Raw genomic sequence first — 27,092 nt, forward strand, 5'->3', positions numbered from 1 at the left:
GTCTAATATTTGACTGTCACAACTCCTTTTGTGTAAAATAAAAGAGAAAACTAAAGTCAAAGATTTAGAATACGGGTGACTAGGTATATTACTATAAAAAAAACATAAAAAAAAAACATTTTGGGGTAAACTATCTCTTTAAGAAATGAAGCGAGCATTAGACCACTTGCGCCTGACATGCCAGGTGCAATGCAGTTCAGTTGTTTTGCCGTCATTCACTCTGATTTCATTCTCTTTTCGCAATTTTTTTTTTATAAGCACTTTATATATTTAAAATCACACACAACATTCATTAAACACACAAAGTCGATTTTTTGAACAGGAGCGTTATTGCCTGCTTCGGGGTCCTAAATTTCAAAACAATCGAAATGGCGGCGTCTATAAGATGGAGTCTAATGCGACTCATACGGACACATCGTTTTAGGTTGTAAATGGCGTACAGCATCTTTCACAGCACTTAAAAACCAAGATGTGTAGTGTTACATAATATATTGTCAAATGATGATAGTTCTAGGTTACAATGGTAACCGTAATTTCAACCAACGTAGCAGCTAACGTTACTTGTCTAACCTTGGTAACTTAGTCACTACAGTGACTTCCACTATCATAAAAATACATTTAAATAATTCATATTGTTTGAGTGAAATTATATGTATTCATTTGATCCTCAAAGTATTATATGTTTTATTTATTTACTGTTATGTTACTTATTATGGTCGTATTTTGGCGTGTGTATAGCAGCTATATATATATTATATAGTGTGCGTGGGGAATGTAATCACTTTTATTCTCTTTTAGATTGCCTGTAAATGACCGAAATCAGTGCTATTCAATGTGGGCTTCCCACAGAATACATTCTCAACAGTATGAATGCAAAGCATTCTCAGGTGAAGTATTTTACTTTTACCAGATATCCTCTTAATTCCATTAAAGATTACTTTTGATGACTTAAAGTTTGTAATGCTGCTGAATTTTATATTGTACAGTCCTGTAGTCCTTCTGAGGACTTATTAGTTGTTGTTTTTTTAGTACGGAAGATTTCAATTTCAACTCAAGACACACCAAACCCCAGAAGTCTAAAGTTTCTTCCTGGTAAGCCTGTGTTGGGGACAGGGACGCACGATTTCCCAACATCAAACTCAGCAGAGAATTCCCCTTTAGCCAGGTAAACACAGTTTCGGCTTTATTGACTACTTTCAAATCATAGTGTCCTTTTGCAAATAGTGATTTGAATGTTTCATTAATTCTTCTGCATTTATTATCTGTCAGTTTAAGGTAATCAGTTGTTCTTGCATCCTTCAAAAGGCGTGCATAGCTTTGCTGTGTATTAAATACATTTGTTGTAATCATCCAACAGGGATCTTTTCCAAATTGAAGGCATAAAAAGTGTCTTTTATGGCCCCGATTTTATCACACTGACTAAGGTAGGGTCCGGCGATTAGACATTCTGTTTGATTGTTAGCCTGTGTTTTGAAGTACTGCTTTTAAATTCATGAATAAATTGTTACTTATTAAAGACAGATGATGATGTTGAATGGACAGACATTAAACGACATGCGACTGAGGTAATCGCTAAGTTCTTTGAGAGTGGAGAGGCCATCGCAATGGGAGCAACACATGCTGAGAGCAGTGAGCCAAACATTGCACTGATTGACTAAATAAATTATGGTGCATTATGTACTGTATTTGAACTGGTCTGATCATTTCAATGTGTCTTTATTCTTCAGGTGTTACAGAGGATGATGATGAAATTGTCTCAATGATCAAAGAACTGTTAGACACACGGATCAGGTATGTTTTGTTGTTTCGATTCCATACACACTACCTTTCAAAAGTCGGGGTGAGGTCAAACTTTTTTTTTTTTAATGAAATTTATACTTTTTATTTTGGAAGGATGCATTAAACTGATCAAAAGTGACAATAAAGACATTTATAATGTTACAAAAGATTTCTATTTCAGATATATGCTGTTATTTTAAACTTTAATTCATCAAAGAATCCTTGAAAAATGATGATGATGATAAGAAATGTTATCATCATCAAATATTAGAATGATTTCTGAAGGATCTTGTGACACTGAATACTGGAGTAATGATGCTGAAAATTCAGCTTTACCATCACATTTTAAAATATATTAAATTAGAAAATAGTTATTTTAAATTGTAATAATATTCCACAATATTCCACTGTTTTAACTGTCAGCCTTAGTGAGTGTAAGAGAGTTTAACAAACTTTTGAATAGTATTTTATACATTCCAATTTTTTTTTAAAAAACATTGAATCTATATTTATATTTTTCTTTTTGAATTAGTAATGATTAAATAATTATACATTTTAGATTTTAAGAATATAAATACTAGCCACTCGAGTGAAAACCTTTTAGCATGACACAATAAAATGGCTGTTTATGTGGACAGGGCCTTCAGATTATTAGCTAGATGAAGGTTTTTAGATGTCCACCAGAGCTCAATGCTGTGTCTGCTTTCCTTAAGACCCACGGTTCAGGAGGATGGTGGAGATGTCATATTCAAAGGCTTTGAGGATGGCACTGTGAAGTTGAAGCTGATTGGCTCATGTACTGGCTGTCCCAGCTCCACAGTTACCCTAAAAAATGGCATCCAGAACATGCTGCAGTTTTATATACCCGAGGTAGACCTGGTAGAACAGGTGAGAGATATAAATCTATTAAAGTTTATTATGTTTTTTTTCCCCCAACTTTCTTTAGTGTGTAATGTTGCTGTTTGAGCATGAAAAAGGTCTGCAAAGTTACAAAGCCCACTCCAAAGGGAGTTATTTCCTACATCAGTGCGCACTGTTTCTGAACTCCCTGAAATGCCTCGATTGTAGTCTTGAGTTTTCTTCCAGGCAATATTTTCTTCAATATCCCTCATTTAAATAATTCCCGCCTAAGACATGGAAAAAAAGGGGGCGTGACATTTCCAAAACACGCTTGAAACAGTCAACCAATCAGAGCACATTTCACTTTTTTTTCGTAAGGAGGGGCTTCATAGAGACAGAAACTTAACAGATCATTAGTGAGACACTGGGAAAGGCGGTGTTGCAATAATGTAAAATATTTGCAAAATATTAAGTCTTTTGAACGTTCAAACATAAAAACCAATTCTTAATATGACAAAAATGGCATAATATGGCCTCTTTAAAGTTATTAATGTGAACATTATTTGCATATTTTACTATATGACCTTCACTATTCACATGACTATGTATATCTTTGTATTTAATAAGGTGGAGGATGAAGTGGATGAGATCAACGCAAAGGTGTTTACAGACCTGGAGAAGAAACTGCAAGACTCATAGCATGAGACCCGGCTCTGCTGTCAACATATTTCAATTGCTATCAATGTGTTATAATCATTGTGGGATTCAGACTCTCCATAAGGATGCTGCATATTTAAGGTTCAGAAACTAGAATATACTGTAATATTTAACCAAGCCTAAAGTCGTAAGTTGTTCTGTTTCCACTATAATAGGGCAATATTGTGGTTGCAAGTACAAGAAAACTGAGCTCTGCACTTTCCTCATTACCGTTATGTGTTCTGACTGTTGCTTTTTTAGATCTTAGAGTTGCAAGGTTCATGATGTTAAACAGGTTTGTTACTTGTCTGAGAGAAAAGGTTAAATTGAAGATGGTTGTAATGCTGTTTAAATTCCAATCTTTATTGCATTTTGAAATTTCACCTAGATGTCTGGTGAGTGCATTAAATAAGTGGGAGTTCTTTTGGCATGATTTCAATGCTGTGATCCTGATACATTCTTAAACCTCAATTGACCACTTGTAATTGTAGATCTACCACAGCTCTAAGAGTCTTTCAGAATGAGATCAGTTGTGAAAGTTTGTATTCATCTACTGCCATCCAGCAGTTCGGGAGGACCTATAATGAAATAAAGTTGTGCAAAAATCAGCGATTGTCTTGGTCTAGATGTTTGTCATACCATTTACAACCTTTCTCTTTAGGGGTTGAAACAAATTATTGAGCTTGTTTGTAATTTTCTGCATTTTGTTCTATTTAAGCCTCCATTTTTATTCTGCGTTTCAGCATAAAAAGGTCAACCCATTTGTTTTTCCAGAATGAGAGATTTGAATATCTCATATAAAAATGTCACCACGTTAAATCATCTTGTGATATAGTTGTATGAAATTGAAGCTTGTTTCTGCCACTGAATAAATAAATAAAAAGGTAGGCCTCATTTTTTCTCGCAATTGCGAGTTTATATCCCGCAATTTTGAGAAAACAAGTTGCAATTATCTTTTAAAATGTTTTATTCCATGGTGCAGGTTCTTACACCTGTAGATGGTAGAATTTTGAAACAAATTCTTCACATGCAAATTTGCTGTTAGTGGACAGGCATCAATTTTCAGTTTTGGATAATTTTTTCTGTGCATTATTTGATGTTCAACAACAAAACTTTTCAGAGTGTTCAAGTCTCAAAGTCACTTGGAATTTAAGTGATTAATATAATGGTAAGCTAAAAACGAACCTTTAGGTGGACATTTAAACAGACTTGCTTGTTTACTACTAAATGGTTTGGAAATACAAACTAAATGTTTTCATTTCATTTTGCAACAAAGCATAATGAAAAAAAGTGCAATTTATATATATAAAAAAAACGCTGTAACTAATTATTTTGGATTTCATATAATGACTCGTGCATTTTGAGTGGATAAAACATGATTTGAAGTAAAACGATCCAGTAATAATAATGATTATGGTATATATGCTAGCTATATAACTGAACCGTTGGTGTTATTGTTATGTATTATGTGTGTGTTATTTTTCATTTGTGTGTGTTACGTCGTAGGCCTATTATTTGATTTCACGTCAGTGTGCGCCACTGTCAGGTTTTTCTTATCTATTGTCACCCGACCCTGGATCAGTAATGCGCTGAGGTACTTCAAACGATCTGCGCATGCGCTACATCCAGACGTCTCAACCGGTGAATAAGAGAGGACGACGGGTAAGCAGCAACAATAACAGCTAGTTTGCATGCGTATATATCGACTAAAGTTTTGTTATATTATTATTGCTTTTTCATGCACTGTGTTATGCTGCGTAGACTGTATACACTTCTGAGGTGTAAATGAGAATAAAAAGTGCACGGACAGAAACCTAGACAGTGTGCTCATTCGAGGGCCCGAATCAGATAGCACTGCTGAAAAACAAAACACTGCAGTCAGCACAGTTGTGACTTACACACTACAACTGAGACCGCTGCTTAGTTGGAGTTAATAAACTTCATAGTTGTTGAGGGTGATAATACGGGGTTTTAAATTGTCAGGTCAGTGTTGTTGTGTTGCTCCGTTAGCTGCTTAGCTTGCATTGAGGTAATACGTTGGTGTGCTAAGCTAGTGCAGATAAAAGATTGGCTAAAAGTGACTGTCTGAGTTTTCAAACAGTGTTGGTGAGGAGGACATGAATGTGGCTTATTCACTGCTGGATCTGGACTTAGACAGGGTTTTAAAGCAGAAAGAAGTTGTAAACAGTCTGTTGGTGTTCTGGAGTTGACAGATGGCGCATTGGCTGTGTTTCAAAATCTAGTTATTAACTCCCTAACTAGACAGCATGTGCCTTTCGAGTCTCTGGCTCTCAAGATAGCTTGAAGTTATTTAAATTAAATTAACAATCTTGCAAACACAGCTCTCATTTGTCAGTAAATTATTCAGATCTTCTTTACAGCTACTTAAAAAAATCATGAGAATAATCATAAGCTTTATTATTTTAATCTATGGAAAATATATAGCCTAAAAATGAGGGCCCTTTGAGTCTTGGGCAATGTGAGCGATTGAAGTTACAAAGATCAATAACCATTGATTTTGTATGTCTTGTGGTAATCAGAAGTGGGTTTTTTTGGCACTTTGGCAGGCAGCCCATGAAACAACTACTGTATCTTAGTTCCTGTCCATCCAGTTTTATGCTTGTAATGTTTTGAGCTTGCAATTTTATTAATTTTGAATAACGCCCCCCCACAGGACATAATCCACCATCTGGTCCAGCAGAAAACGTGAGCAGGTCTCCATGGCCCAGTTCGGGGGGCAGAAGAACCCTCCATGGGCGGCCCAGTTTGCCGCAACAGCGGTATCACAACCAGGCCACTCAGGACAGTCCCTGGACCTGAACAGTTTACATTGTAAGTCATCATAAATACTTACATAAACACGTATTTTGATTTGCATTATTGGCACTACTTTACATTCAATAAAAAGGTCTAATTGTTAGTCTAAACATGCATGAATAAAGATAGTTTCCTCTCTAGCTTCTCTTGCTCTATCTCTCTAATTGTGAAGGTCAAAGCTCAAGATGTTTTTGTTTGGTTTACGTCGGCAGGTCAAAGTTTGCTTGTGCTTTTTTAAAATGTTATCGATAGCAGTTACAGTGTCCTTACAATATCACATGTTTCTCCCATAGCTTTAGGAGTACAGCAGCCGTCCCTCTTGGGAGCGTCTCCGATGTACACTCAGCAGTCTGCTTTAGCTGCAGCCTCCCTCAACTCACAGTCAGCTGCCAACTATCAGCTGTCGCAGCAGACCGCAGCACTCCAGCAACAGGCCGCCGCCGCAGCCGCTGCCGCTGCATTACAGCAGGTAAGATCCACCACTGGAGAAATTACACAATAAAGCCTTTGGCTATGTTTGGAATAGCATACTAACATGCCAGACTTACTATTTCTGCAGTATGTAAACTGTGTGAACAGTATGTAAATTATCCCGGATTTCCACAAGATAACAATCAGCAGAATGTGATACTGTATCCCACAATGCAACATGCTTGCCCTTTGATTTCCAGTGTGATGAGTGAACTATAAATAATTACACTGACTTTTAACAGGTTTTTGACTAATTGGTTTGAGAATTAAGAGTAGCACACCACTGTTTGAAGCATTTATTGTGGAATGATAGCTAGTATAGACCTCATGCGCCAGAGAAACAAGCGCACAGCCGTCTTTAGAATATTGTCTTTGAACTTCCGGTTTTGCGGTAGCTCTTTATATTTCTATGGCATCGCTGTCGAGGAGTAATTAGCTGGTGAAGTGGATTTACTTATTGTAACGTTAACGAAAGTTATCATGAGGATCGTAATGTTTAAAGCAGATGTCTTAACAAATGTCAGTAGACTGGGAAGATTTTAAACGAGCAAAAGACAACGAGCGCAGCGTTGAAAAGGAGCGGGGCTACATAAGGTCTATAGTACCTATTAATTTCCAAAAAGGGTAGTATTTGATGAATGAACTGGAAGCAATTACTGCGGCTTGTAACGTTTTTTTTAATAATGTTTTTAATGCAAAATGTGACAGTAGCATACTACTGTTTAAAGTATTCACTGTGTAATAATAGCTAGTATAGTACCTGTTATTTACTAAATGTGACAACAGTAACATACTACTGTTTAAAGCAACAATGCTGACATCTTTTACTGTGGAATTATAGCTAGTATAGTACTTATTTTCCAAAAATAGTTGTAATTTCTAATTATACAATATATTCTGTGCACATAATACCGTGGCACCTAAACCTTACCTGATCTCATTCCTTTCATTGCAGTGTATAAAGTGCTTCCTCCTCTTGTTGTAATCATCTGCATTTCTAGCATGCTCAGTGTTGGAGTGCTGTAATCTGAGCCCTTCCCCCAGCCTGCAGTGAGCAGTCTTGAGTCACTGGTGTGTTTTATTTTAGTCGCAGATCAATTCAGCCCTGCAGCAGTATCAGCAGCAGCAGCAGCAGCATCAGCAGCAGCAACAACAGCAGCATCAGCAGCAGCAACAACAGCAGCAGCAGCAGCAGCCACCTCAAGGCCCCCCGCCACAACCTCCACCTCAAAACCTTTACAACGTCCCACATCAGGTACATGTGCTCACTCTAGGGATGCACGATATATCGGCTACCATATCGATATCAGCCGATATATGTTGATTTTAAAATTTACCCGATAAATAATGGATTATTTCCTTCAGTTGAGACACTTCAGATGCGCACTGTTCAACATTATGGTTTTGAATTGCTTGAAACATGATTGGAATCACTTTGGCTACATAAAATTATAATGAGAACAGAATTGGGACATGGATTTTAATGGTGAGACTTTTGTTTTTTGTAATCAGGCTCTCAAAATTATATAAACATTTTGATTAAGCTTTATCGGCCGATTATATAGGTTATCGGCTTTCAAATATAAAGAATTATCGGTGTCGGCCAAAATGTTCATATCGGTGCATCCCTAGCTCACTCTCATCCACACCTCCTCTTTCACATCACCTTTTAGCTTTTCTAAAGCTAGTTGATGCCCTAGTTTTATCATGAAGATTGTCAGTATTGTTCGTTGTGAAATCAGAAGGTCATTGATTTGATTTCCAGTGAATTTATGTACTGGTAAATTCAATTTGCTTGAATGCACTGTTAGTCTCTTTGGATAAAAGCTCCTGTCAGGTGCGTTATTTGTATACACCATGACAGAAGAACTAAAAGGACTGCAGTCAGCAGAGCATTTAATCGAAAGAGTGCTGCGGTGTCTTTCTGCATTTAGTTCTCAGTTCTCACTCTTGGTAGTTGTAGTCGGTTCTGATTGTGAATACAAATACCATGTACTTTTCAGATCATATTATTTCTGATCTGTACTGCCTTCATTTAATTGTGGTTTTAAAAAAGCTGATGGGGTCAGTAAGATTTTTTTACAAATAAATAATGATGTCCATTTCAAATAAATGCTATTCTTTTGAATTTTCTATTCATCAAAGAATCCTGAAAAAGTATTTGCAGCACAACTGTTTTCAACATTGATAATATTTTAAAAAAATGTTTCTTGAGCAGCAAATCAGTATATTAGAATGATTTCTGAAGGATCATGTGATACTGACGACTGGAGTAACAAGAATTTATTCACAAGAATAAATTTCATTTTGAAATGTTTAGAAAGCAGTTATTAAATTGTAATAGTATTTCACAATATTAAAGTTTTAAATGTATTCTTGATCAAATAAATGCAGCATTGGTGGACGTCTTACAAAAACATAAAAAAATCGATAGCACTTTATTTTACAGTCCTGTTCCCCTGGTACATACTATGTACTTACTTATTATAGTAATTGCAATAACTGGGTAATAACTACATACTAACCCTGAACCTACCCCTAAACCTAAACTTAACCCAAGTTATTACCTTATATTACCCAGTAGTTTCTTGGGTAAGTACGCGTAAGTGCACGTGCTGTAAAATAAAGTGCTGCCAAAAAATCTATACTGACTCCATACTTTTGAATGAAATCGTTTTTGGAGCTTAAATTTATAGTTAACATGTAGAATTTGTATTCTATCCAAAATGTACTCATTGATGTTTTCATTCCACTTAAGTTGTGGTTTATGGTTAATGTGTAATGTATTCTTTTGATTTTTCTTTATCTCTGACAGCTTCCACAGCCCCAACAAGCCCTGCTATCACAGGTACACCTTGTTTCCAACTTCTGCATTTGCATCACAGTTGAATTTTTCTGGAAAAGCCCATCTCTCCATTTTTAAATGTGTAAAACGAAGCAAGAGATCCCCTGATATTGCCAGATGTGACGAGTTTATGTCCTAACAGTGGTGCTTTGTGTATTTTGCAGCCCCCTGTTGCCTTGCCCACTAGCCTGAGCCTGTCAAACCCACAGCAGACGGCGCAGATAACCGTGTCCTACCCGACCCCCCGCTCCAGCCACCAGCAGCAGACCCAACCCCAAAAACAGCGTGTTTTCACCGGGGTCGTCAGCAAGCTACATGACACTTTCGGCTTTGTCGATGAGGATGTCTTCTTTCAGCTCAGGTGCTTTATAGTAAATGTGCCGGTTTGAGTTGTGAATCAGTCTTTTAAAGTCTGTTTACACTGCAAGTCTTAATGCACAGATCTGATCTTTTGACCATATCCAATTTTTATGTCTTGCCTATTTACATGCACTTCAGACACGACTGTTATCCGATATCTGTATTTACATATAACCTAACCCTAACCTTTACATTAATCCCCACCCAAAATGAGTCTGTTGGTGTTCGCTTACTATGCGACATGGTTGACCCTTGGGTTTTGAATGTCCATGCTTTATATAGCCAATATAATTTATTTACAATTCACGACAGGTGGTACTATGATTACTTGCTGTTATATTTGTAGCGCAAATTTGACTGAACGGATATAAACTGGAAGATATTAGTTTATTTTTTAATCTACGGTTCGTTAGATCTAGAATTCTTGAGTAAAATAAAGTAGTGTGGTAAGATTTATTTGAATGAATTCGAATGAATTAACGAGAGAGAATTACCTGAGAATTATTTAATGCAATGGTGAAGCTGTGAGTTTATACAAAAACAGCGAAGTTATCACTTACAGGCATGTCTGCTTCATTATACAACATTAAAAATCGATCTTTCTGGCCAAATGTGTCGTATATACGGGTTTAGACGTAGTACAGATGTCCAGATATCGGATATGTATCTGATTTAAAACAAAACAAAAAATGGATCTCTTGTCTTGTGGATTTTTTGCGTTTACACACTTGCAACAAATTCCGATCTGTATCAGACGTCAGTAAAAAATCGGATCTTTCGTGCCTGTGTAAACGCAGCCTAAAGCTGAGGTGTGTAATTTCTGTGTGTGTTTTTGTAGTGCTGTTAAGGGAAAAACGCCCCAAGTCGGTGATCGTGTTCTGGTGGAAGCGGTCTACAATCCCAACATGCCTTTCAAATGGAATGCCCAGCGCATTCAAACTTTACCTCAGCTGCACAACCAAACGGTAAGCAAACCCACGTGGTCCGAATGGATCCCTGGCAGATACAATCTGATATGGCTCTGCGTCCACAGTCATGATGTCATGATGCTGCTGTTGATTCCTGTGTTCTCAATCTCCATGTAGCACCAGCCGCCTCAGCCCTTACCTCAGGTTTCCCCACAGCTGTCCAGCTTTTACTCTGATGCAGGAATGCCACGCTACTCTGACATGCATTCTGCGGTGGATTCAAGACAAAATGTAACCCACGCCACTTGACCCCTGTGCCACAAATCCCCAATCTGTCGTCCTCCTCCTCCCCTCTATCTTCTGCTTGATCCGCTCCTCCACTCTCCTGTCTCACAAACAGGCTTTAGTCACATGTCCTTGGGTTTCTATTGCTGCTTTCTCACCCTTCCCTGTATTACAGCTCACAGCTGTTGTCAAACTGTTGGATTTGTAATTAAACATTTTTCTCTTAAATAATTTTGTATTCATGGGGGGATGCTGTAGTAGATGCTGTTTTTTTTAATTACCCAAACTAATTATTAAATCTTTTTTTTTTTTTGAGTTTAGAGTTTCATACCAAAATATTAGTTGTAAAAATACCAGACAGTGAAATTTTGCCTTTGTAATGATCAACACTACTTACCCTAATTAATCTAATTACAAAACAAAATATATTTAAATGTTAATACATTTAATTAAAATAATGGCATGCAAATATTTATCAAACAAACACTGTTTATAAAATAAAAAAAGAAAGTCTGGTATTGTTACTACTGCTATTTTTATTTAGGATCATGAATTACTTGTACTTCTCTACACCTGGACACAAACGTCACACTGAGCTGGTGCATGATAATAAAGCAAATGCAGATTCCTGTCTGTTTTGTTTTATGTAACTAACAATAATTTTGAGACTCTTTTGAAAAGCCCAGAATGCTTGCCTTGCATTTTCTCTTGAAAGAAACTTTTTTTTTTTTTTCAACAGGGGCCAAAAGTGTTAAATGGTAACAGCAGTGCTTCTACTTCCTCAGTCTCCAGCTATTTCTAACCATTTATTTTCTTTTTACTGGGTTTAGTGCTTCTTACTCATTTAGGCTCCTTTTCCTCTCATCCTTTAAAACAGGTTATCTAAACTTTGTATTGGAGACGGATTAATGTTATTTATTTAAAGGCTTGGTTTAGAGCCGCGAGTTTAAAGCTGTCATAAACATTTTGATGTTTTTTTGATGAATTAATATATGTTGATTTGTTGTCTGAACTAGAGCTAGTCGATTTATTTAATCTTAATAAATTAGTAAATGTAATTAATTTCCACAAAAACAATGTCAGTTTGGTTGGAATTTACTACCTTAAATTATACATTGAGACATGTCAGGCTAAATACATGATTTTTGAGGTCAAAATATCATTAAGGTTGGAAAATCGAGATATAGATTTAACTGTATCGCCCAGCTCTAGTCAAGCACTAGTTTATTAAAATGATATTGGGATTTTTCTGCACTATAATCTTGATGGTTATACATACTAGCAAACCCATCTCTTTTGCTCCGTCTCTTCTTCTCAGAGCCAGCCGCCGAACATGATGAAACCAGGTCCCACCATGATGCAGTCTCTACCCCCGCCCACCACGTTCAGCGTCCCGGCCCAGGGACCTCCTCCATCTCTTCTGCAGGCCCAGCTCTCAGCTGCCTCTCTGGCCCCACTGCTGCAGAACCCACCACAGCCACTGCTTCCCCAGCCACCACCTAAAGGTACATCAACCCCCTCGACCTTCTGCAGAGTCACGCTTTTACAGAATCAAATCTGATCTCCCGTTTCTCTGTTTTTTGCCGCGTGTAGACTCTGTGTTCTCAGGGGGTTTGCTACAGCCCCCGGTGCGGATGATGCCTCAACCACAACAAATGAGGCGCGTGGACCCCTCACCCCGCTTCCCCAGCCGCAATGACCGACCAGAACTCATCCTGAGAAAGGACGACCGCAGGTCAGCACTCAAACATACAACTGAGAGTTAGGCTGGCTGCTGTAGTCTGTGTTACATTACTTGCCAACCACGCCACCGTCACCCTGATCGTTTATCTTTTTTATAGAAATAAAAACCATTTAGTTGGACAACGGACACTACAATTTATTATAAACTGAAAGCTTCAGCTCTGCTCCATACAGTGCAGTTCTGCAGGAGACAGATTTCACTTATCACGTGAATGTCGTAAGGAGAGATGACTGATAAGACGATGGGGGAAGATTTGGTGCAGAACAGATCCTGAGCGTCATTGACAAATATCTAATTGTGTAAAATGTGCAGTCAGTACCGCCGCTCCCTATACAGAGAACACGTGATCACAAATTCATAACACCCCACCCCCCCACCCCAACCTTGCCCGTTATCAATTTACTGGTGTGAAAAGTTCCTCACTGTTACATCCCTACTGAGATTAGAATAGCTTTTTCTGAGGTGCAACCCCAAAAAATATTGGGTATTGTTTTTGTGTTTTTTTGCTCTACATGCTCATTCTTTATTTTCCCTCTATTTGTGAAGTCGGGAAAGAGAGAGAGAGCGAAGAAGATCAAGAGAACGTTCACCCACGAGAAAACGTTCGAGAGACCGGTCTCCTCGCAGAGAACGTTCTCCAAGAAGGCCACGGAGAGTCGTCCCAAGATATACTGTGCAGTTCTCTAAATTCTCTCTCGATGGGTAAGTTAATTGTTTTAGAGGAAGTATCTTGACAGATATCTTGAGTTGCAAATTAGGTACAGTTTATTTTATTTTATTTTATTTTGTTCACTCGAGTTCAGCTCAGACATGGGAGAATGAAATTGTTTCTCTACAGGTCCTGGCAATAATTCAACATTAATATTACCATGTCAAAAATATATAGAAAGGTCATTTTTTTTTGTACCAAATATCAGCAATTTAGTTTATGTAGTACAAAGACAATAATCCAGAAAATCCAGAAAAAGCAGCCAATTACAATTCCTTCGTTGTACAGCCTACCGAAGTTAATGAAAAGTTAAGAATAATGATATATTTCAAGTTGTTTTGGCACAGCAATCAACGTTGTTCAGATGAATGTTTAAGTATGTAAGTGTATGTTTGGTGTATGACTGCCTGTTTCTGTTCTCTGCAGTTTCAACTGTGATGTGATGGAGCTACGGCGGAGGTATCAGAGCCTCTACATACCCAGTGACTTTTTTGATGCTGTGTTTACCTGGGTGGATGCCTTCCCCTTAACACGACCTTTCAACTTTGGAAACTACTGTAACTTTCACATCATGCATAAAGAGGTGGACTCTCTTGTGAAGAACACGGCTGTGCTGGACCCACCTGACGCCAATCACACCTACAGCGCAAAGGTAAGGCATCTTTTATTTAATAATTTAATACTTTTTTCAAGGTTTGATTCAGTGGTTTTTGACAGTCATGATTAATATTGATGTTATAGGTGATGCTGTTGGCCAACCCTAGTCTAGATGAGCTGTATCATAAGTCCTGTGCTCTGGCAGAAGATCCAGCGGAGCTGAGAGACACCTTCCAGCACCCTGCCCGGCTCATCAAGGTATTACATTACTAACTGCAACAAACAAACTAGGTTTGTGTAATCAGCTTGCATTATGTAATCGCTTACTTATGTGCTATTTATTGTAAATTATTTTGCACTTATACTGTAATATTTCACAGGGATGGACATCATTACAGTGTCGGGGACTGTAGCTTTTCTAATGCTGCAAATTATGTAATTGAATCACTTTGACTTTTATGTCTGTATCTGTACCAGAAATCATCATCTAGCCTCTTGCAAAACCGATAATCAAATATCTATTGCTCATAATAGGTTATGAATGTTAACTGTACAGTTTATTTAGTTCACATTTTGTGTGGTGCTGATGAAGAACAGTGACCAAGAGTGCCAGAAGATACTACTCTTTTTACCAGTTTAATGAGCAACATTTACATTTCCTATCATTTGGAGCAGATTGATAATGATGAAATGCATAACATATTTCTTTGCACAAAAGAGAAGGGAAACTAAGACTGCTGACAGGTCTGCTGGTTCATATGTGTTTAAGATCTCTTTACATTTCTTTGCTTGCACTAAAGCTTCCTGTATTGTCAGGCACTGAAAAAGAAAGAAATGTGAAATTGTTCAACACATCCAGTTTATGTCCATAATGACGCACATGTCATACGTGTTGTCATGATACTAACATTTTTGTAGTTTCAGTTCATAGTTTCATTTTAATACCACTGCAAAAGCTCCTTTTACCAATTTTAACACCACTTTTAACACCCCTTTTATCACTCCTTTTACCAATTTAACTATTTTAAAGTTACATTTTAATGCTAATAAGAATAAATAAATTATTGATAAAAACATTGGTATGTATTATTTAGTATTTATTCATTCTTGAAAAAAGTTATTCAGTATCAGTAACAATAAAGGGCCACAGACTGCATACACCACTCTTCAAAAGTTTCGAGTCGGTACGATTTTTTAAATGTTTTTGAAGGGAGTCTCATATGCTCACCAAGGCTGCATTTATTTGATCTTTCTGTTTTAATATATTTTTAAATATTATGTATTCCTGTGATGGCAAAGCCACATTTTCAGCAGACAGCAGCTGTTAGTCTTCAGTGTCACTTAAGATCATTCTAATATGCTGATTTGCTGTTCAAGAAACATTTCTTATCAATATTAAAAACAGTTGTGCTGTAATAAGAGCAGCATTTATTTGAAATAGAAATCTTTTGTAACTTAAATGTCTTTACTGGCAACCTTGCTGAATAAAAAAAAAATCTAAAAATAAACTGACCCCAGATTTTCAAACATTAGTGTGTATACCATCATTTACTGACCTCTCAGCTCATATTAGCTCTGTCTGAAATGTTTGCTAAATATCATATGTTGAATGGTTTTTTTTCTTGCAATCTATTAAATTTCTTGTTCCCCTGGACACTGAAAGATGTTTGTCCATTCCTGTGTTTGATGTTGGGTGTTTCAAATGGTGTTGGGGAGCTGACTGTGATGTCTGTCCTATTCCATTGCTGAATGCTTTGCTGTGTGGAATAAGCGTATCTGATGTTGTCTCTCCCTGTGTCCGCCACAAGCGCCGCCTTCAGAGCGCTCAGCATCTTCCCAGTTTTGCGTAACCCATTTGAACTCCTCTGTTTTCAGTTCCTGGTGGGGATGCGGGGCAAGGACGAGGCCATGGCCATCGGGGGTCATTGGTCTCCCTCTTTGGACGGGGCCGACCCGGAAAACGATGCCTCTGTCCTTATAAAGACAGCCATTCGTTGTTGTAAGGCTCTGACAGGCATTGATCTGAGTTTATGTACCCAGTGGTAAGTACAGCTCCTTTCTCGATTTGTGCCGACGCATCTCCATGTGTGCATCTTTAATATAAAAAAAAAAGGCCCAGCAGACAACGTCCTAAAGTCTGTGACACGCTGCATGGTTTTGATACAGCAGTGTATCTCCTGACATGTTTGATGCTTTTGTGTTCATAAATTTTGATTTATTTATTTATTTTCTCAAATTTTGTTTTGCAATGTTTATGCTAATGTGTGTGGCAGTCCTGCCTCTATATCTATATATGTGGTGAATGCATTGATTCTTTTGCTCCGAGAGCAGAGCCAGAGGAGTCGTCGCCGCCATCGTTACTTTCTGTTCTCTCTGACCTTTGCCTTGTGTTAAATATCTTACATATTTAACTTGCTTTCACTGTGTCTGAATCTGTCCTTCTCTCACACCCCCGGGGGTTCATAAGCTATCTTTCACGAGCAACCGGTTCAGATTCACGGGTGCCGATGGGAGGGGCCTGCCGCAAGGGAGGAGGGGTCATTGTAGTTTTTGTTTAGCTGTCGATATTGTCTGTCGACCTCCCTGATGCGTGGCTGCCGTTCATCTTGAGAAACCCCCCGTGGAGTTCCGCAGACTGTATTTTCATATGCGTCTCATTCGGGGGGTCGAGGGAATCGCAGCTTTCTGTGTGTGTGTGTGTGTGTTGGGGGAAATGGGTGATGTCTCACAGAATGTTTCTTTCCAACGCGCTTCTTCCTTTGCGACAGGTATCGTTTTGCAGAGATACGCTATCACCGCCCTGAGGAGACTCACAAAGGGCGGACAGTCCCCGCACATGTGGAGACAGTGGTTTTATTTCTCCCGGATGTTTGGCATTGTCTTCCTACCCGCTCAGAGTGGGAGGGGCTGTCCCGTGGACTCAAGGAGCAGCTGGCAGAGAAACTCTTGGCTGAACGGAAGGAGGCTGATGGAGAACAGGCACTGAACGCTAATCCCTCTCTTCTCATTTCCGCTTCTCACAGGCACAGGAATAGACAAACAAAACACTCAAAAAACACAGAAAGAAACAGACAAGTATCACAGGCATCATACAGATCCCACTTTTACCATCCCTTCCTCTCATCCCTGTCTCATCCCTGACCCTCCACCCCATTTCCTCCTGCTCTCCCTCTGTCACGCAGTCTCACACACAGCGGAAGAGCTTAGATTCTACTTTATGACACCTGCATCAACTGGCAAAACAGCTTCCAGCTCTGCCGATTACACCATTGATGGCCTGATTGGCATGACTCTAAACTTCCAACAAACTTGAAACAAATCTGATCTGAAATTTGATACATTAATCAATGAGAACAATTGATAAAATAATGCTGGAATCTGGAGAGCCAGTTGTGTTTATGATGTTTGTGTGTTTTTTAGATTGTTTTGTTTCCTGTTCGAAATTCGATATCTGCCGAACTCTCTGAGTTCTGTCTCTTGTCTGTCTCTCTTTTAATTTTATTTACACTTTTCTCTGATTGGACTGTGTCTAGACCCTTTGTGGATGTGATTTTTCCAGGGAGATTGTTTACCCGAGGACAGTTCTGGTTAGGTGTTTAAGAAAACAAGCTAAAAAGAGTATATATGGGCCAAATTAACGTAGACATAGGGTTTGGAGACCTTCTCTGAGTGCATCTGTCCCATGTCCATCTCTCAAACCCACTGTCATTGATTATCTTTTTGTATTCCACAGAACTGGCATTGATTGGCTGATGAGTGGGATATGGATCTGTTTCTGAAAGCTATAGAGCTTCCTAGCAGTGGAAATTTTTTTTTACCCAATCAAGAGCTCAGTAGGAGGAGACAATGAGAGACAGTTGTGACCTTGCTTCTTGCACGGATCAACTTTTGTTTCAGAAAACTCCTTTGTCCAAGAGTGGTGTGTTAACACACTGTTGTCTTTTCTCTCTCCCTCTCTCTTAACGGGCATAGGAGGAGGAGGATAAGGACGAAGATGATTCAAAAGAAGTCACTACGCCCACTCACTGGACGAAGCTTGATCCAAAATCCATGAAGGTGAGGTTTTCCACAAGCAGCCAAACTTTTCATCGTCTTGTCTTCTTGTACATCTATATTCTCTAAATTCCATTTCATGGGGTCTTTATGTACTTTATAGACAGACACCATAAAACATTCTTTATAAATTTCGGCAGAAAGGCTTGTTTTTTAAAATAACCAATAGTTTTTCGTTTAGTCACAGTCCCGCAAAAGTAATTGTTGTGGACATTTTATGGTTGAGCATTTTTACTGGACAAAAATATACACCCCTCCAAACAATATACAGTACCTTTTTTTAAAAGATTGAGGTCTGAACATTTTATAAATTAATACTTTATTAGCAAACAAGGATGCGTTAAATTAATCAAAAATGACATTGAAGGCATTTATAATGTTGCAAAAGATTTATATTTCTTTTGAACTATTCATCAAAGGATCCTAAAAAAACGTATCATGGTTTCCACAAAAAAAATGGATAATAATAACACAGCATTGATAATAGTAAGAATTTTCTTGAGCAGCAAATCAGCATATTAGAATGATTTCTTGAAGGATCATGTGACACTGAAGATGCTGAAATGATGCTGAAAAGTCAGTTTTGCCATCAAAGGAATAAATGAAAATTTAAATTGTCTTTCAAATTTAAATGAATATTTAAAACACTTATGTAAAATACCATTTCTAAATATTACTGTTTTGACTGTATTTTTGATCAAATAAATGCAGCCTTGTTGAGTACAAAAGAAAACATAAAATAAAATCTCAGCGACCTCAACTTTGAATGGTAGTGTATTTGATATAAACTAAGAAAATTTGATATTTGATGATGAAACTTAATTGCACACAGGTCAATGACTTGCGTAAAGAGTTGGAGAGCCGCACACTGAGCTCTAAAGGGCTGAAGTCACAGCTGATCGCTCGCCTCACTAAACAGCTGAAGGTGGAGGAGCAGGTGGAGGAGTCCAAGGAGCCGGAGAAACCTGAACCTCCTAGCGTGGAGGAGGATGAGACCTGCAGACTGGAGGATGACCGAGAGGTGAGAGAAGACCAGAGGATCCTGCTCTCATTGAGAGCCTGTCTAAATCAATCGCATGCAAACATGAACAAAAAAAATCTTTTCAGGAAGAGGAGCGAAAGCGACAGGAGGAGCAGGAACGTCAGCGCAGGGAGAGACGTTATGTTCTTCCAGATGAGCCCACCATTATCGTCCACCCCAACTGGGCTGCCAAGAATGGCAAATTTGACTGCAGCATCATGTCCTTAAGTGTGCTCCTGGATTACAGACTGGAGGATAACAAAGAGCACTCCTTTGAGGTGAGGATCACTGTGTAATTGCTGCATATTAATGGTTTAAAATAATTATTACCTATAAACTACAAACAGGTTTTAGGACATTTCGCTTGACTTTCAGCTATACTTTTGTAAATCAGTGAAAGGAGGCACGTAACCTTTAGAAAAATATTCATCCACAATTAAAACTACACTAAAATTAAACCATTGTAACTTGAAATAAAATAAACAGTTCCCAAGGTAGATTTTCTCTTTGCCATTTAGTTTAACTTGATGTACTAAAAAAACATAAAAATCAACCAGCAAAATGATTAAAACAATAACTAAATATAAAAATAAAATCTAATTCAAAATATAAAAAAAGTATAATAGAATGTCAATGATACTAAAAATAAATAATTGGCATCTGTTTCTAGGTGTCTTTGTTTGCTGAATTGTTCAACGAGATGCTTCAACGAGACTTCGGCTATAGGATCTACAAAGCATTCGCTTCTCTTCCTAGCAAGGATGAGAGGAAAGATAAAAAAGAGAAAGCTAAAAAAGAGGCAGAACGGAGGGATGTAAAGAAGGAGAAGGATGAAGAAAATGGAGAGCCGGTCACAAAGAGAATGAGAGAGGAGGATGAGAAGAGGAAGGTGGGTTCCAACGACCATGCTTTTTTTTTTTTTAAAGCAGTTTCCGTGTAAATTTATTAAGATCTTAAAAAAGTAATAAAAATGTCTGTAGTGGATTTTGATCAGTGAATGAGTGATTACTCAGCATTGAGCCAGTTACACTTGACTCCAAAAGTTCTTTCATCACCTAGATTTTTATTTTTTTTCATAATTTTTTTGGGGCATCATGAACAACTGGAAAAGACATAAGACACACAGATTTGTCAGTGTGGGGACCCTGTTTGGATTGGTTCTGGGATTCATTCAGATGTCCTCTAAACACTTTGGCGTTGTGATTTATTCAAATGTATTGCATTTTCAAGCATTTTTTTTAAATGAATAAATCATTAAGCCCCTCAATTTGTGTCTCCCTGGTAAAGGATGAAGAGAAAGAGAGAGGTATTAAGAGAGAAGAATCCAAAGATGACGATGATAACGAAGATGGCAGCAGCAACAACAACGCTGATGAATATGACCCCTTGGAGGCAGAAGAAGCAGATGACTATGATGACGATGGTAAAGGTCACACTGTTTCATAAGCAAATGCACCTGGATCCTTCAAACACACTTTTGATCGTGAATTGCACGGATCGGTTTTAACATTAAGCAAAATCAAAGTGACATGAAAATATTCAAACTAATCCTTTGTGCTCCTCAGATAAAGATGACGAAGACTCCAATGGCAGGGACAGAAGAGACGATCGTCGGGATGACCGAAAATCCAAAGAGAGATCATCTAAAGATAAAGTGAGTTAACAACAGATCTCCTTTTACAGCACAAAATATTTCTAATAGTGAGAGGAGCGGTATGCTTTAATATTTCATTCTGTCTGTAGGATGAGAAGAAAAAGCAGATGGTGACGTTTAACAAGGATCTGCTGATGGCCTTTGTGTACTTCGACCAGAGTCACTGCGGCTACCTGCTGGAGAAGGACTTGGAGGAGATCATGTACACACTGGGCTTGCATCTCTCCAGAGCTCAGGTGCCGCTTCTGTGCAGTATTTCACATTTAGGTTTGAGGAGGAACTTTGGAAAGTCTGTAAAGTTCCAGTTCCAAGTTTTGGAACTTTGGAAAGTTCCAGTTATTAACTCCATTATAATGCTTATATATTTCTTAAAATCTGCCCAACTTGCTCATTCATTTCCCTGGGGAAAATGAAGAGAAATATGAAGTGGATTTGAACGTTTTCATTGGAAAAAAAACGAATTTTTTCACATTCCATATCTTATCTTGCTTGTATGCTTGTATTAACAGCAGTCTTTTAGCTTTTTTAAAATTCCATTTATATTGGATAATAATAATAATAAATATAATAATCAAAAAAAAAAAATACATATATATATATATATATATTTATATATATATTTATTTATATATATATAACACATAATATTATTATTACCCAATATAAATATATGAATCTGATATTAATTGCCATTATTATAATTATTATTACTACCACTACATTATTTTTGCTATTATTATTATGTTTCTTGTTTATTCAATGTAACTTTTATGTTAGTTAATAATAATTATAGCATGAATATATTATTTTAACAATAGTAATATTAACTAATTGTTTATATTGTTTTTAATATTGTTAATTAATTCTAATCTTATTAATAACACTTATTGTTATTTTGTTTATTCAATGTAGCATTTTTATTACTTAATATAATAATAATGTGATATAACAAATATATTAGTATTGTTTTTAATATTGTTTTTAATAATAAAAATTGTTAAAGTGTCATTAATCATATTGGTAACACTTTCTAGTAAGGTCTCGTTTGTTAACATTAGTAACATGTTAGTTCATTTTAAATAATGTTAACAAATGAAACCTTACCTAAAGTGTTATCATCATTATTATCAGTATTAGTATTAGTATTAGTATTAGTATTTTCTTGTTTATTCAGTTTAACTATTATATTAGTTAGAGATAAGAGAATATGATATAATGTAAGCAATGATGTTTGTCGCTTGATCCTTTAATTGCATCCTACCTGATCAGGACACAATGTTACACCTTCAATTTCGTATTTGCAAGATATATACAATATTTATCACCAGACTAATCTGATACTACGTTTCTTGTTTGTATTCTTTTTCAGGTGAAGAAATTGTTAAACAAACCATTGGTTAAAGAGTCCTGCCATTATCGCAAGCTGACGGACAGGCCTAAGGATGAGCCTAGCCCCACGTTGACCTCTGATGTGCAAATAGACAACCTTTTAGGTGTGCAAAGAGGATGATGGCTGGAACAGACAAGCTTATTTGTAACACTAGAGCATATGTCCATGAGTCTACTGTAGACTGAAACCCTCTGTGTGCACCCACAGGTAACCAAATCTTGCTGCCTGGTCAGAAGATCAAGCGGGAATCGGAGGAGAGTGGTGGGTCAGGTAGCCTGATCGACTACAAGGGAGCCATGGTGGACGTGGGAAGCATGATGCAGAAGCTGGAGAAGAGTGAGAAAACCCGAGAGGAAATTGAGCAGAAGCTCATGCAGCAGGACACTAAAATGGGTAACAATCTCACTTTTTATCGTTTACATTGTGTGTTTGAAAAAGTGTGTCTGATTGTTATGAAGAGGTGTTGGTTTGGGTCGCTGAGCCTTTAGTCAATATCAAAACTCAAATTGTGCTTTTACAATTCATCAGCAGAGCTCAACAATAAGGACTTTTTTTCTTCTGCCCACAAATGGGGTTTTTTTTTTAGCATTTTTTTTTTTTTAGCATTTTTTTAATTTATTAGGTTTTCTTTACTTTTTTCCCACTAAAGTTACTTTTTCATTGCTGTCGGGCGCAAACCTCCTATCCATATTTCGCCATTTTTATTTTTTTCATAAATCATTACATTGGTCACCCTTTACGTCTGTCTGTGGGTTTTGCAAATATTTAACCAATGAAAGTATTAAGAGAATTTGTGACTAAACCTCGTAACTCCATTGGACCCTCAAACTTGAATTAATTGCCACACACATTTTTGGATCTCTGCTTGTTTGCAATGTAAGTGTAAATAAAGAACTAGTTTTGAATATGTAGTGTTTTCGTTACTCAAGAATATATATATATAAATAAACAAACAATGTTCGGGGGGAAATTACTTTTATCAAATTACTTTTTTCAAGTGACTAAAGTAATATCTGTTACTTTTTTTTTTAAATAAGTAATATAAGTTACTTTCTATTCCAATTTATTGACGGACAGCTTTCCTGTCCCCATGTTGAGAGAAATCATGTGAGCATGCATTTACTCATCTCACTTGTACAAAAACAGATTCAGTATTCCTCAAAATGAATAAAAACAATGAAATGCAAACCTGCAATAATTAAATGTGCTAAATAACACAAATATACTTTATGTATTTAATCTCACTTTATTAACCAATGTCTTTGCTGCTGACCTCTGACGATCCAATTCAACCATACGAATGTCTTCTACTATACAGGTGGGAATCTGTGTTTCCTTCAGCCTGAGGCTTATTCATTTCACTTTTGGTGTGAAAGGGCCTTTATATTTGCCAGAAATATACCTTTTTTTATTATTAAATAACAATCAAGCAAGCCCAGCCCAGGTGAGAAAAAATAACGCAAAAGTAACATTAGTTACGCAATTAGTTACTTTTTAGGGAGTAATGCAGTATTGTAATGCATTACTTTTAAAAGTATCTTTCCCCAACACTGTATATAAAAGGCTAATGTTTTATGTATTAGAGTAGCGGAGAAGAGTGTCTTGGTCTAGCATTTGTCATCGAGTCATAGCCAGTACTGTCTTAAACAGCCTGTGCGAAGCACTTCATCTTTAAAACATGCTATTTTGGCCAAATGACAGACAAACTAAGCCCCTTTGTAGCTGCAATAAACTTTATAACCTGAAAGTTGATGAAAAACTGCCTCAGATGCGGCCGTTCTAATGATGGACCGAACACGTATGTCTGAAATTCATTGGACAAAAAACTCTTGATTTGGGTCAAATGTTAATATAATAATTTCATGCAAGTGTCTGACCATAATATATATAGCCTCAATGTAAAATTGACAACACAGTGTTATTTGAAAAGTATTGTTTTTGTAATTTATTTTCTTTGCAAAAAGAACATTTGGTGGAAATTAATCAACTCTGATTTAATTCCATAAACAATACATTTTTGTAACCTCGATACCATTAAATGTGTTAATCGAAACTTTTTGTTTTGTAGAGGAGGTTTCAAAGCACACGTCAGAGCTAGAAGCGGCTAACCGCAGCCTTCAGAGGGAGCTGGACGAAGTGAAGAACAATCTCAGAGAGACGGAGAACAACCTGAGATCATCAGACCAGCAGAAAGGCAGCTTTGAACAGCAGCTCCACAGCACAGTGTCCAGCCTCGACACCATCATGAAGGAGATACAGGGGGTTTTATCAAACGTATGAACCTTTATTTACCGTGGGAAATGTAGTAAATGGAGAGAAGGACTTTTTAAACTAATAATAAGTGTTTTGTTTTTTGATGCAGGGTGACCCTTCAGAAGACTGCGACCAAAAAACTCAAGCTAATGGCTCAGATGAGTGAACTTTCCTCTCCAGCTCATCCACATATGATCTCCCTTCGAATATGTAAATAAGCTTAAAACTAACACATTACTGAAGTTAATTTAATTTAGAATTTTTTTTGTTTTTGGTTTCTGTGTACAAAGTTTTAATGACAATTAATTTGTTCAGAATCAAATGATTACATTTCACAAGCTTATGTTTAAATAATGTGTTTGAATTATGTAAAAGTTTTTGGTTACTTGTTAATCTACTTAAGCTTTTTGGCCTTTTTCAACAGTTGCTAGTAATTTTAACATGTCTTGCTTTATCAGCATATTTCCTTGTTGAAATAATGCATAACTTGTGCCAGTACGTGAATTATTAGCAGAGTTTATTTAGCAATAAAAGTGTTATTTATGTTTAAATCAAACTGCAATTAGGATTTTATAGGGATCCACAAGGAGCTGCTTTTTGATTCCTTTTCATTGTTCCCATGACAAACAGTGATATGTTTTGTTAAATATATCTTTTGTTTGTTTTGGTCTCATCTGCGCATGCATCTAAATTGGCGCATGCATATCAGTTTAATTCCTGAATAATATTCTTTCAGACTTTTTTTTTTTTTTTTTTTTTTGATTTGATTTGATCTTGATGCTTCGTTCTATGATCTCTGTGTAATCCTACCAGGGTAGCGTTGTGTGAATGGGGCCATGTTCTTTGTTGTTGCAAACAAAACCAAGGCAGTTACCCTGTTAAAGATGCACTGACTGAGGTCCTGTCCATGAGTCCTGGGTACTTTATATCGGAGTGATTGTAATGTGTCAGAATAGTGTGAGTTGGATACTGTGTGTTTTTCCAGTAGTGTGTTATATGGGATTGTTTGGAAGGCAGTGAATTCTCTAGTTTTTTATGTTTTTCCTGTTGTTGGCCCACTAAAGAGCAGAATGATTACAGTGGGTGGTTTCTGCTGAGTGGAAATGAGCCCAAAGCAACCAAGTGCATATTATTTTTCTATTCTGGATGTACTTTATGGTTGTCCCAGTAAATGAAAATAAATAAAGTGCTTCATTTTAACATTTCACTGTTGAATTTTGGCTTTCTCTGTTTGTTTTGGATTTACATGGGTTTTGGGAACTTTGCAATGCCGTTTTATCCCAGTAGATGGCAACATTTGTTTGATCTGGACTGGAGGAATCGTGCATGCTCTTTTTATGAGGGAAATCTACAATTATACTTTATTGTGATATGTAAATAGTTTAGTTTGTTGACTGCAGGATGTTTGTCTCTGAAAAGGGTGAATTGCTTGTATCGACCTGCAGTGAAATCACATAATTGTCAGGTGCTCCAGAGCTGTTGAGGGCAGCAGAGAGCCTAATGAACAACAACAAATTGAAAGGGGATAAGGTTTGCTGTTAGCAGGTCATTTATGCTGAACAAAAAAAAAATACATTCAAACAAATGATATTAAATATTATAATAAAATTATAAAATAATGTATTACATAAACATTATTGTAAAATATTAATATAAATATAATTATAATATGGACAAAAAGCACTATAGGAGCCGTCAACACAGCATTTAAAAGCAAGATACACAGTAAAGTGAATGAAGAAAAAAAAAGCAGACATTTCTTTAAAGCTAAAAAGAAGCAAGCAAACTCCACCGCAGACTACATCTTAACTGTCTTTACGGCACCAAAGTGTGGACTCTGAGAAGGACCTCAAGAGCCAGGAATCGGTGTTGTTATCCTGCAACTCCAGACTGCAACAAAGACTGCTGAGTTCATTTATTGAGATGAATGGGAATGAAAAGAACCAGCAAATCATAACACGCACTGATGAGCCACAACTTTAAAACCACATGCCTATGGTGTAGGTCCTCTTTGTGCTGCCAAAACATCTCTGATTCTCCGAGGGACTCCACAAGACTTCTGGCACCAAGACATTAGCAGCAGATCCCCAGCAGGTCCTGCAAGTTATGAGGTGGGGCCTCCATGAATCAGATGTGTTGGTCCAGCACGTCCCATAGATGCTTAATAGGACTGATTCCTTATTCCACTGGGAATTTGGAGGCCATGGCAACATCATGGCTTAAACTTATTGTTGTGTTCCTCAAACCCTTCCTGAACAATTTTTGCAGGGTGCAGTGTCCTGCTGAAAGAGGCCACGGGGACACCATCAGGGAGCACCGTTGCCATGAAGGGGTGTACGTGGTCTGCAACAATCTTTAAGTAGGTGGTACGTGTCAAAACATGCCCAGAGCATAACACTGTCTCCATCAGCCTGCTTTCTTCCCATGCATCCTGCTGCCATCTCTTCAGGTAAATGATGCACATGCACTCGGCCATCCATCCATGATATAAAAGAAAGGGTGATTTATCAGACCAGGCAACTTCTTCCATTGCTACATAATCCAGTTGTCCATGAGTCTCACATCCCCATTGTAGGTGCTTTCGGCGGTGTAAACGGGTCATCATGGGCACTCTGACCGGTCTGCGGCTACATCGATTCTATATGTAGATTTCTACGTAGGGTCCAACAA

General features: G+C 37.3%; 2 protein-coding genes across 7 annotated transcripts; both read left to right on the forward strand.

The window, feature by feature from the left end:
• The first annotated feature begins 147 nt into the window (after positions 1-147).
• Positions 148-3,924, forward strand: LOC311279841 (NFU1 iron-sulfur cluster scaffold homolog, mitochondrial). 6 transcript variants are annotated; one of them, XR_014625589.1, is made up of 9 exons: positions 148-424; positions 799-887; positions 1,030-1,165; positions 1,358-1,424; positions 1,518-1,629; positions 1,728-1,791; positions 2,493-2,667; positions 3,247-3,682; positions 3,729-3,924. XR_014625589.1 is itself a non-coding variant. In XM_084391603.1 (8 exons), exons 1-8 carry the CDS (start codon positions 369-371, stop codon positions 3,316-3,318), a joined length of 771 nt encoding a protein of 256 aa, XP_084247729.1. In that variant the 5' UTR covers positions 160-368; the 3' UTR covers positions 3,319-3,924. The 6 variants fall into 6 exon arrangements, 3 of the variants coding, with proteins under 3 accessions (XP_084247729.1, XP_084247730.1, XP_084247731.1); XR_014625590.1 differs by having other exon boundaries at positions 409-574; XR_014625591.1 differs by having other exon boundaries at positions 410-523.
• Positions 3,925-4,898: 974 nt separating this feature from the next.
• Positions 4,899-25,629, forward strand: ccar1 (cell division cycle and apoptosis regulator 1). The gene is made up of 26 exons (XM_084391846.1): positions 4,899-4,977; positions 5,990-6,147; positions 6,426-6,601; positions 7,691-7,858; positions 9,419-9,451; positions 9,613-9,809; positions 10,647-10,773; positions 10,894-11,007; positions 12,320-12,506; positions 12,595-12,736; positions 13,292-13,447; positions 13,881-14,106; positions 14,196-14,309; positions 15,927-16,093; positions 16,820-17,030; positions 18,024-18,107; positions 18,937-19,125; positions 19,212-19,403; positions 19,796-20,014; positions 20,413-20,548; positions 20,691-20,779; positions 20,869-21,015; positions 22,149-22,272; positions 22,377-22,562; positions 24,238-24,443; positions 24,532-25,629. The coding sequence occupies exons 2-26, from the start codon at positions 6,036-6,038 to the stop codon at positions 24,586-24,588; spliced, it is 3,759 nt and encodes a 1,252-aa protein (XP_084247972.1). The 5' UTR covers positions 4,899-4,977; positions 5,990-6,035; the 3' UTR covers positions 24,589-25,629.
• Positions 25,630-27,092: the final 1,463 nt, after the last annotated feature.

This window comes from Rutilus rutilus (genome assembly GCF_951802725.1).
Source record: "Rutilus rutilus genome assembly, chromosome: 20".
Classification (NCBI taxonomy): Eukaryota; Metazoa; Chordata; class Actinopteri; order Cypriniformes; family Leuciscidae; genus Rutilus; species Rutilus rutilus.